We start from the raw sequence: 11,858 nt of genomic DNA, 5'->3' as shown, positions 1-11,858 counted from the left end.
TTTGAATTTGAACTAGGATGGCAAGTCAATATTTGACCAGAGAGATTTTAGGAAGAATGATTTAAGGGATTGAATGTGATTGTCAATTCCTTAAATTAAGGGATTTGAAATGAGATTTGAATTTGAATGTGAGGAAGTCAAAACTCCTAAAAAGAATGAGTTATCTTATAGGACTTGAGGTGGGCGGCTAGGTTTTGAGGGATGATAGACTTATGGTGGTCGAATATGTTAAGTGAAGGAATGGAAAGATGGGAGGCAATTAAGGTTTAGGTTAAGTCAAGGTTTGTGCAACATGAAAGGCAATTATTGAAATGGTTCACTTATGGAAAGTAGGGCAACATTAGTGGTCGAGAATGATAAGTGGGAATTATGGCTAGAGTTTTATGGATATGGAAGCAAGTGTTTCGGCTAGGACAAGTTGGATGATAGGAAGAATTTATGGAAAGTGTCAAACACTTCAGTGGTCGAGAATGAGGGTATGAAAGGATCAAATGAGCAGTGAAAGAATGAACACCAAGAACAAAATGATAAACACTCCAGAACAAAGTAAAATACTTAAGAACTTGAATAAACAAAAAGTAACAAATCAACTAATGATTCATGGATTGCACAATAGTTGAAATAAATCTCATGAATTAATAACTTGATAAAAACAAGGATAACAACAACTTGGATTCACGAATTGCACAAAGTTGCAATAACAAGATAAATGAATCACGCTTATTCACGAATTGTAAGGTGTGATCCTCTCATTAGGATTCACGAATTGCACCCAAAAAGCCCAAGTGCCTAGCACCAATTATTGATCTCCTAAACAAAATAATCCTCCTCTAGGAAATTTGTCGAAAGATTCCAATACAAAGATTCGCAAGTCATCTCAGCTCATCTCACTACTATTTATTACTATTCAGCAACTTTAACTCACAAATCTCACTACTATTCACAACTCATCTCATTACTATTCACAATCAATCTCAACTCATCTCAGCTCTTCTCAAGTCATCTCAAGTCATCTTCGAATCCAAACATCTCCTAAGGGTCATATTTATAAAGATTACAATTTGAAAATTTCCAATAAGTCCATTAGAAAATAAATAATTAAATTAAAATAAACAATAAGCAATAACATAGTTGGCATGAGCCAAGTTGACCCATGGCATTCATGAGCCCATGCGTGGGCTAAGCTGGCCCATGGGTATGGCTAACATTACAAGCAAGGCTACTGACATGTGGCTGACATGGTTAGTGGTTTGGCCATGGGCCACAAAACATGGAGTCCTACTATGGGCATACTGCGCGCGCTGGGCAGGCTGAGCAGGCTGGCCTGGTCACCAATCTCACTGGACATGTCAAGGCAAGACCCATGATATGTCCGTGGGGCTGTTGTGGGGCTATCCAACCTTGTTTCGACATGACTAGTGGCTTGGTCATAGGTCACTCAATATGGGGTCCTACCACTTTCACGCGGGGCAAGATAGCGGGAGGTGGGACCCCACTATCCACCATCACTATGCAACACTGGATTAATCATACTCGATGCCAATTAAAAACAAATAATATTATAATAGAAAAAGTCATAATTAATTTATATCATTATTAGCATGATCTGGAAATTTTATTTTTTAGAATTGAATCAATTTGTTAGTGAATTTTAATAGATTTGCCGATGGGCCTTGGGCGGAATGGCATTACTGTTTGACTATCCCTAGTCTTTAGATATCGTTTGATTATATAAGGAGAGATGAAATAAGATATTTTATTAAAAATTAAATAAAATATTATTAAAATATAATTTTTTATTTTAAAATATAATTAATAATGAGATGTGATAGTTCTATCAATCAAACCGAGCTAGAGACCATGGGGCTTATGGTCTCTTAAAAAGTTCCCGTATTTCCATCCATCACGGAATTCCCTCTGCGCTAAATAGAAAAAAGAAATTCTGGCGGATTTAACCCGAAACAATATCAGATTCGCGGGTGCAATAAAATTTGGGATTCTCCGAAAACGGCATTCAGTGAAATCCAGTGTCCAAGAAAATCAACGAATCAACCCCTCTCCGAACAGAACAGAGAAGCCTTCCCTTCAAATGTACTCCATTATCAATTTGAAATTTATTAGACTAAACAAACCTGATTCTGACATTTTATCTTCCTCACATAAATCAAAAACCAACAGAACCCGTAACTGTATATGATGAAATTCAACCACACCCACCTTTCGGATCACCCATTTTCCTGCTCGTGACTGGCTCGGCTTCACTTCCTCAGGATTCGGTTCTTTTTTGTGCTCCTTGTTTTGTTCGACGGAGTGATGATGGAGACCTTATCACTAGGGCGGTTCAACTACCATAGGCTTGAATGGAAGCGGTGGTTCCCGGCGTTCTTGTCCTCCCACAGGACCCTTTTCATGGTGCTTTGGATCGCGGCCTTTGCCTCTGTTTTCGTGTGGCAGAGGAACCTCGTGGGCGGGTTCTTGGTGTTCCGGCAGTCCCCTGTGAGGCCCATGCCGAGGCTGAGGCCGGTGGCGTTTAACCTCACGGACTTTGGAGGGGTCGGAGATGGGGTCACTGTGAACACCGAGGCCTTCGAGAGGGCGGTCTCAGCAATCTCCAAGTTGGGAAAGAGAGGTGGTGCCCAGCTCAATGTACCTCCCGGCCGGTGGCTTACGGCTCCGTTTAATCTCACTAGTCATATGACTTTGTTCCTTGCTGAGGATTCTGAAATACTTGGAATTCAGGTAATCTTTTTTCCTGGTCGCTCTTCAATAACCGTATATTGGATTTGGGTTGATTTGATTTTTGTTAAGTTGCGACTCCGAGTGATTTCCTGCTTCAACAAGATCTGCTGGGATACAATTTTGTAGACAAGGATCTACTGGAATCCCTAGAGTATGAAACCATGCATAATTCCTTAGGGATCCTCCGTGGACTAGGATATTGTATTGGAGCATGGAAGGGTTACTTATCATAAATCACGGGAGTTCATATTCCTTACAAATTGATATGAAGTCCAAAAACATTCGATAAAATAAACCTTCTTCTATTTATACATCAATGGTTATTGAGTGGGAGTTTCTATTTGAGGTTATACACAATAGATTTTGATGGAATACCTGCCTACTTATGAAGCAACAACGAGAAGTCCTTGGAATAAGGAGTGTTAATATGGAACCGGTCAATTCAAATAGGGTTAAGACCCTTAAGAAAAACCTTGTTTCTGTAGGTCTGTGACGAAGCCAAACCTATAATTGGAGTCTTGAGACTCGAGAGATGGAATACTTACTAATCACCACAGAAAACGTTATGTTATAGCAAATAATTGATAATGGCTTTTAACAACCACGACCTGAAGAATAAGGATGGCTATTGTGTCTCATGGTGTGTTGGAGTACATTTTAGTAAAGAGGCTCATGACTAACAACCCTCAATACCAAGCAATAGATGATCAATATGGTGTGACGTGTTAGTGCCTGGTCACACAGGTATGATTTAGGTTACTCATTCAGTTTTCTTGTCATACCAGTATGTCTTGTAGAAGCACATAGTCCCAGGGGAAGGGGCGCGCGTTTGGAACATGTACATAAAGGTTTTTATGACAAGTCAATAATTTGATTAATTTACAATCAGGACTTTCTCTAGGCTCTTTTGGGGTTATTACTTCCTTCATAGTTCTAAACAATTACCCTTGGCACCCTCATGTTGGCATACAAGAGCTGATAAGGTCTTTATTACCCTTTCCCCCATTTTCTCTCATAAATGGGAAAAAGAGACTTTACTAACAAAAATAGGGCTTGTGAGACGGATTGCGTTGAATTTCTTTTACTCTTTACTGATCTCAGTCTCCAGTTGCTACAGCGAGGGGTACTGTGGCACATAGGGTTTAAGTCATTCTTTTTACTTCTCAAAGTTTCAAGTCTTTTTCTGGATGTCTTACATAGCCTTCTTGAGAGCTGTGACTATTCATCCAAATTACTCCCTCAATTGATTAGACTTATGTGAATTTCCACAATTGACATCCCATTCATTTGGTAACAAAATTTGATCTTATATAATGTTGGTTGAATACATTGGCTTCTAGAAGTCCCTTTGTATCCATAGATGATGTATTTGTAATATTTGTTTGCATCATATGCTATGGATTTAAAAAAATTCCTACGTCAGACATTGCTTTTTACATGGCTTAGATTATATGCCTTGTGTGGGTTTTGAGTAGGGCTAAGCATAATGGCTGAACTGCTGACCATCATTGATTTTGATGATATCCTAGCTGTCACAAAAGGGATCTAATTGTTTATATTTTTTATTGTGACTATCACTGAACTAACACACTCAGGCTTGTATGCACATGTTTATTCTTATGATCAATAAAATTTTGTTTACCAATAAAAAAAATATTTTTTACTGTGACTACTGAACTCTCTCTCTCTCTCTCTATCTCTTGCAAATTATTTCTTACTTCACTTTATGCCCTCTTATGTGATGTATAACAGGATGAGAAGTATTGGCCACTGATGCCTCCTTTGCCTTCATATGGGTATGGGAGAGAGCATCCTGGACCTCGATATGGGAGTTTGATTCATGGTCAACACCTCAAAGATGTTGTTATTACTGGTTAGATTTTTTATCCCCTCTTTTCTAAGCTGAAGCTAAATTACATTTTCTATTCATGGGAAAGATCTTTGACTTGAGAGGTGAATTAAAGTAAATGCAAATATGTCTTGATTTTCGGAAGATATATAGTTCAAGACCTCCTCCAAATCAAGATTGTACTGATGTTTAAATTAATTTTAGTCAAGTTAAATTATTACATTCCCTCTAGAGCAAGTTCTCTAGTGAAAACGCGTACAAGTATCCATATTTGCTGGAGTCCTATTTTAAAATTTGCAATTTATAGTTAAAGAGCACTTTTTATGTACCTGCTTGTCACTAAATTATGATTGAATTATGAAGACACCATAGACGTAATGCTAGGAGGCTACAGATCTCATTGATCATAAATGGAACGTATAATGGCCCAAGTTTCACAGATAGGACTTACTTCTTAACCACTCATAACAGAAGCTAATTGGTGGAGTAACAAAAAAAATTAATCTGGCATGAAGTTGGCTTATGTAACGTCCCAATGAAAGGCCCAAGTCACATAGCCTATACTTCAAAATGACTAGTTAATAATACAATTGGAGCCTCATTTGAACTTTATAAAGAGCAAAAACTTCTCATTCCCATACAATGTGGGATCCCATACACCACCTACCATTTTCCTTATCATATGGGGTATCATAGCTTACAACCCCCCTTCCTTTTTCCTCTAACGTGTTGATCCCAGAAGGTAGTTTTTAGAACATATATTCAAATCAAACTGGTGATCAGAGGGGTGATTCCAAAATGTTATCTAATACATAATGTGTCCTATGGCAGAATTCGTAAGAGAGTAATAGGATCTAGTATGAGATGGCTAGTCCCTAAACTGCCTTTGTCCATGACCAATGATTCCATGGGTCATTTGTCATCGTATGTCTTGTGGCATGCAAAATTATTAGATATAAAATTATCATCTAATAATTGTTACAAAGGCATAACTGGTCAAAAAAAGTAGGGAGTGGGGAAAAAATATAATACAAGTGTCAGTCCACTGCCCTGTATACCAAATGCAAGTATTGTCGAATTATTTTGTTATTCAACACACTAAACATTTTCTGCAAATAAGGACCCTTGTCTCTTTGCTCTGCCCTTAATGTGTCCAGTTAATTTGTATATTCCTGTGTACTTGCGCTGTGCCTACTTTTTATCATCGATAAAATTCTTATTTACCAATAAAAAAAAAAAATTTATTTGTATCTGAAACATACGTTAAGAATATTCTTTTCATTCCTCTTTATAAACATTGATTAAACGGTTGATTACTGTTCAACATGGGTTACATTTACCATGAGGCTTAAAATGTCATCAAACAATCAGACCATAGATACCTTTTTGCCTGCTAGCCATACGAGTTCCATGATTTGGCTGGTTTCAAACTCTTGTATGAGTTTTGAGAGAATTTTGTGGATGACTGGCAGCGACATAATTATGGTTGGAATTAAAGCTGTGTAGCTAGCTGAGGAAATTTTTAGTTTCCAACTTTGGTCTAATTTATTGTGTCGCTGACCGCAGGGCATAATGGAACCATAAATGGACAGGGTCAAACATGGTGGAAGAAGTATCGCCGGAAGCTCCTTAACCATACTAGGGGTCCACTTGTTCAGATAATGTGGTCAAGTGACATTCTAATCACTAATGTAACTTTTCGTGATTCTCCTTTCTGGACGCTTCATCCATATGACTGCAAGAATGTAACCATCAGAAATGTTACAATCTTGGCTCCCATAGTCGACGCTCCAAACACCGATGGAATAGATCCAGGTGAGTGTTTTATGCTAGGTTATGACGGGCAGGTTTGGGGGGTGAGATGAGAATTTTGTGTTTTGTTTGAAAGTTTAAAATATTATGTTTTAATATTATTATTGTTTTGATATTTGAAAAAGTTGAATTGGAATTTAAAAAAATTGAATTGTTTATTATATTTTGTATGGGGATTTGAAAAATGTGTAATGATGAGATGAGAATTTTGTGTTTTGTCTTGTGCCCCAAACCAGCCATATGTATGCATGTGTGTATGCACGCACATGCATATATTAATGTATTAATGTGTGACATGTCTGTTGAACTCGTGGGCATCTTTAAGAACCATTGATTCTTTGGATTAACATTTTTTGTAAAAGGCTCTCATATCAGTTCAAATTCTAAACATTAGCCATTTGATACTTGAGCAATATTAAGCAGACACAAGGTGCGAAATATAATTTAATTCTGATCAGACTAGATGTTGGCAAATGCTCCTTCATATTTTAGTTCAATTTTCTGAAGAGGCTATATCGATGACAAGGAAGACATTGCTATGGGGTTCAAGGTTATGATTGATACGGTGGAATTATGTTATGTGTTTTCTTCGTACTTGTATTGAATAGTTGGTTGAAATCAAGGAATCATGTAAGTTGGGAATGATTGAATTCAAAATGTGCCAGGACTATGCCAATAAGTTGCACTCTTATTGTTATTTTCATGTTTTCCCTCAATCTTTAGTTCTTCACTATCACTCCAATCCCCAACATAGTGTATGTATGAGATGTACATATATATATATATATATATATATATTACACTTAATTCTTATTACCTTGTTACATAAGGTCACTTGAAGTCCCCTCCAAATATAATCTAAAGTAAAGCCGATTAGTTTCCTCTAATGATTCAAGCATATGAATATATCAACTGTTTCCCTGTTATACAGTAGTGCTTAACACTCCAGTTCTTTGTGGCAAAAACAGATTCATGTGTGGATATGGTGATTGAGGACTGTTACATAAGTGTTGGGGATGATGGAGTTGCGATAAAAAGTGGCTGGGATCAGTATGGAATTGCTTATGGACGGCCTTCAATGAATATACTCATTCGAAACCTTGTTGTTCGCTCTATGGTCAGGTAAAACTCTTTTACACTGTGATACTTGCATGTTTTCGCCATGATATAATACATTATTTCATCCAAATACTGGTATTGTGCATCTGCATGTATGCGATATCAATAGATTAAATTTCTAGATGTATGTGTCTCTTCATGTTTGCCTTCAAGCTGTTGTTGCAAATTTGATTGTATACAGGAATGAATTTGATCTGTCATGTACAGTTGTCTTATATATTCTGCCTAAACTTATGCTATGGTTTTACTTCCTGGTATCTTTTGGAAAGATGTGCTGAGTTTGCACGGTCCCCAGAGTTCCTCGTCATAAAAAAATATATATCTTAGTTTTGTAGAATGATTTGAGTATAGCTGGCAATAATCAATTTGTTTGTGTTTTTGTAATGGTTCATCTTTGTGGTTTGAAGTTTTTACTGCCACAGCTGGATCAAATTTGCAGTAGAATTCCACTGAGAAACTGTTTCATAAAACCATTGATATAGAAGGATATTCTCCTTTTATTATATTCTTCCTTCTCTTATTAGACAAGTAATTGGATGATAGCTCGTTCTCAAATTATATTGAAAGCTATGCAATAATTAAAATGATTTCTTCTCTTAATATACTTTCCAATGAGTCACGGTGCGACTGCAATTTGTCTCCTATAATTATTGATACTTTCTAAAATGGGTGAAGTTTAGTTTTTATGACAATTTGCAGAATCTTGACGTAAACCATTTGAGGTTTTATTACAATGTTAAGCCAATTTGGTGCAATATGTTTTGTGAGCCTTACAAGCTTCCAAGTGGGAAGCAAAGAATCACATTAAGTCGTGGAATATTGTCTAACGGAAATAAATCTGCTACTAGTCCCACAAGTTTGAGCAAAGACTGTATTAGCATTTTACACTTGCAGCTTTTCTGCTTTTGGGCTCAGATTCTGTTCTGTACTGTAGTAAATGTTGCCAACCTTCTTCCTTTCGTTGGGCTGGTGGGGGGGGGGGGTCTGTTAAAGCCTGTTGGACCCATGTGCCATACAGCAGGATTTAGCTCCTCATATTTTGAAAATTGCCGTGGTGAAAATTGGGGTTTGGTTTAATTTGAAGCCGTTCATACAACTTCAATAAACTTTAGCTGCTAAACCAACTCCTGCTTTGCTTTTACTGTTATTGGATCTTTGATTCTATTGTAGCTGGTTGATTGATAATATGAATGTGATAGTTTGACATGCTGAGATTCAGATAGTAACTGAGAACCCCCTTGGTCTGAAATGCAACAGTGCTGGCGTATCAATTGGCAGTGAAATGTCCGGTGGTGTATCAAATGTCACTGTGGAAAATCTCCTTGTCTGGAACTCAAGGCGTGCTGTTCGAATCAAGACTGCCCCTGGTAGAGGTGGATATGTGCGACACATAACATACAAAAATCTTACATTTGACAACGTCCGTGTTGGAATTGTCATCAAAACAGATTACAATGAACACCCTGATGATGGGTTTGACCGAACGGCTTTCCCAGTCCTTGAGGACATAAGTTTCACTAGAGTTCATGGCCAGGGAGTTCGTGTGCCTGTTCGCATCCACGGGAGTGATAAAATTCCAGTTAGAAACGTGACATTCCGAGATATGTCAGTAGGGTTAACATACAAGAAGAAGCATATATTCCAGTGTGCCTTTGTCGAGGGTCGTGTGATAGGGACCATCTTCCCTGCTCCTTGTGAGAATCTTGATCGGTACGATGAGCAGGAACAGCTTGTTAAAAGCTCATCTTCCCAGAATGTAACGGACATAGATTATGATTTTTAAGGTGCAATTTCTCCAATTTATTCCCTGTATGAAATGGTTTAGGTGGATAAGGTTGGGGGTGAGGCAGCTCATGTTGTTCCTATGCTTTTTTTCTTATCTCTTTCTCACTCCATTTTTATGAAGGAGAAATGCAGGGCGAGAAGAACATGGACAGATGGAACCAAAGAGGCCTGTCCTTGCTTAAGAGCTTTTCTAATCATGGAATTTGTATATATAAAAAAAATTTCACATGCTTGCACTGTGTACATTCATGGGATTACTGGTATTAATAGTTGTATTGAGACTTTAGGTATGATATCCAATTCCTTCTACTTCAAATGCCAATTCTCAGTGAGCACTCAACCGCTGAATAATTTTTAAGGCATTAAGTGGGAATCAAGCATAGATTTCTCCTGCTCAATCTCTGTTTAGACTCGAGTCTGGAGTCTGGACCGACCAATGAAAATGCTAAAAAAAACAAAAAGGAAGGAGTGGATAGTGGTGAGATCACTTGCCCCATTATGATTTCAATATCTCAGCAGCTTCTGTTCTTCTCCATACAAAGATTAGCCTAATGAATGATCAATTGGATATCTGACAACTGTGATCTATGTGAAAATGTTCCAAATTCCAATACCCTGGTTAGTGTTGAAGGCCATGGTTTGTTGAGGCCGATAAATTGGGGTCTTCAGGATCAAAATTGCTAAGCGCAGGGGCAAGAGACTCACGAACAAAATCCGTGCGTGCGCGCGCCTGGCTTTGCTCCTTGAGGATGTCGATGTGCAGCCAGACACGGTTTTGGCACACCAACTCAGCAGACTGCATTAGTCAGAAGCAGTGCTGTAGTCAGTGGATCCCCCCCAACAGTTGTCGTTGAGTTAAAAGTCCTGACAGCCAGCCTCCTCTCCTGACTAATACTAGAAAGAGTGGATTGAACATGCCCACTCTGTGTACTGTTTAGTATAATTTATATTTTTTTATATTTTTTATTTCAAATATTTTTTAAATATATTTAAAAAATAAAAAAATATTAATACATTAATAATCATTTCTTTAATCATTAAAAAAATTTAAAAATAAATTAAATATATGAGCGGTCAAAATGAGAAAGCATACTAACATTATTCTACTAGTAAATAATCTTTTGATAGAAAAAAAAAATTATTTTAAAAAAATTATTGATCATCTTTCCCTTAAATGCTTAAAAAATTATTTCAAGTATTTTATGTCACGCATAATATCATGGATATAAGAATGGTATATAGCATTTAGCCCATGCAGTACTTTTTCATCTACAATTAAGTAGATTTTGACCTACAATGAAAGATTTTCCTCAACTTCATTCCAAACATACAAGAATATATTTGGTTAAAATTATTTTTTAGAATGTTGAGAGTTTTTAATTTTTATTTGAAATGTATTTTTATTGGATTTTATAAAAGTAGAATGGGGATTTTGAATAAGTTATATTTAAATAGATGTGAAAAATTATTTTTAAATTTAGGTTATATTCTTTTTCATTTTTTATAAAAGTTGTTTTAATACTTTTGTTTGATATTTTCACTAAAATCTAAGCAAATTATAAGACGAAAGGTTGAAATAGTAAATGCCTTGATATTAAAAGATGATTGAATCAAAGGCGAAAATCTTTCTAAAATAAACCTTTAAATGTGGAAATAAACCTTTAAATGTGGAGGCGTGGATTTGATTTTGAAAATTTTTATAAAGATTTTGAAAAAGAGAAGTGTCACGTCCAAAAAAAAAATTATATAAAAGTAAATCTGTAAATTCATATACATTCATGTTATTTTTTAGATCTATTTTATAATAAAAATAACTTTACAATTTAACATATCACATAGAGTTATATCAATTTGTGAATTTACTTTTACGTAATCCTTTTATTTATAAAAGAGCAATGCTACGTATAGTCCTCATTTAGGGACTACAATGTAAGTTTAAGTAATTTTATCTTTAAAAGATTTTAAAATTATAAAAATATCTCTCCTAAAATAATTTTTTTTCTCATTTAATAAAAGGTCTGTATATACAGTCTCGAAGTGAGAATTACAAATAGAATTTCTCTTTATTAAAATATTTCTAATTGAGAAAGAGAATAACCTAACCCATCATCCATATTAGAATTTCAAGTGTGGAAAGCACTGGCCTAATATTGAATAAAATTAAATAAAATATTCTTAAAATATTATTTTTTTAATATTATTATTATTTTTAATATTTGAAAAAATTAAATTTTTTATTAAATTTTATATGAAAATTTATAAAAGTTATAATAATAGATTAGAAGAGAAATGGATTGAGAGCCACTCACAATGCCTCAATCGAGATGTACGCATACTTGCCTCGGACTTTCTTTTTTGTCTTGACAATTAAGACTGTTTATCCGGATCGGATTTTTTTTTCCGGCCCGGCCCGGAACCCGCATTACAAAACCCAGATTAATCTAGGCCGGATCCAGTTATGAAACCAGGGTCCCGGATTTAACATCCGGTATCCGAGTTATATATAAAAACAAAAACCCTCATTCTTGAATCTTCCATGAGATGTGTCCTCTCT

General features: G+C 36.0%; 1 protein-coding gene across 1 annotated transcript; it reads left to right on the top strand.

Moving 5' to 3' along the window:
• Positions 1-1,843: 1,843 nt before the first annotated feature.
• On the top strand, positions 1,844-9,590 carry LOC108979264 (probable polygalacturonase). Its single transcript, XM_018949912.2, has 5 exons — positions 1,844-2,739; positions 4,492-4,612; positions 6,155-6,403; positions 7,369-7,522; positions 8,777-9,590. The coding sequence occupies exons 1-5, from the start codon at positions 2,314-2,316 to the stop codon at positions 9,300-9,302; spliced, it is 1,476 nt and encodes a 491-aa protein (XP_018805457.1). The 5' UTR covers positions 1,844-2,313; the 3' UTR covers positions 9,303-9,590.
• Positions 9,591-11,858: the final 2,268 nt, after the last annotated feature.

The sequence above is a fragment of the Juglans regia genome, chromosome 10 (genome assembly GCF_001411555.2).
Source record: "Juglans regia cultivar Chandler chromosome 10, Walnut 2.0, whole genome shotgun sequence".
Lineage (NCBI taxonomy): Eukaryota > Viridiplantae > Streptophyta > Magnoliopsida > Fagales > Juglandaceae > Juglans > Juglans regia.
This window is presented reverse-complemented; position numbering and strand designations above follow the sequence as displayed.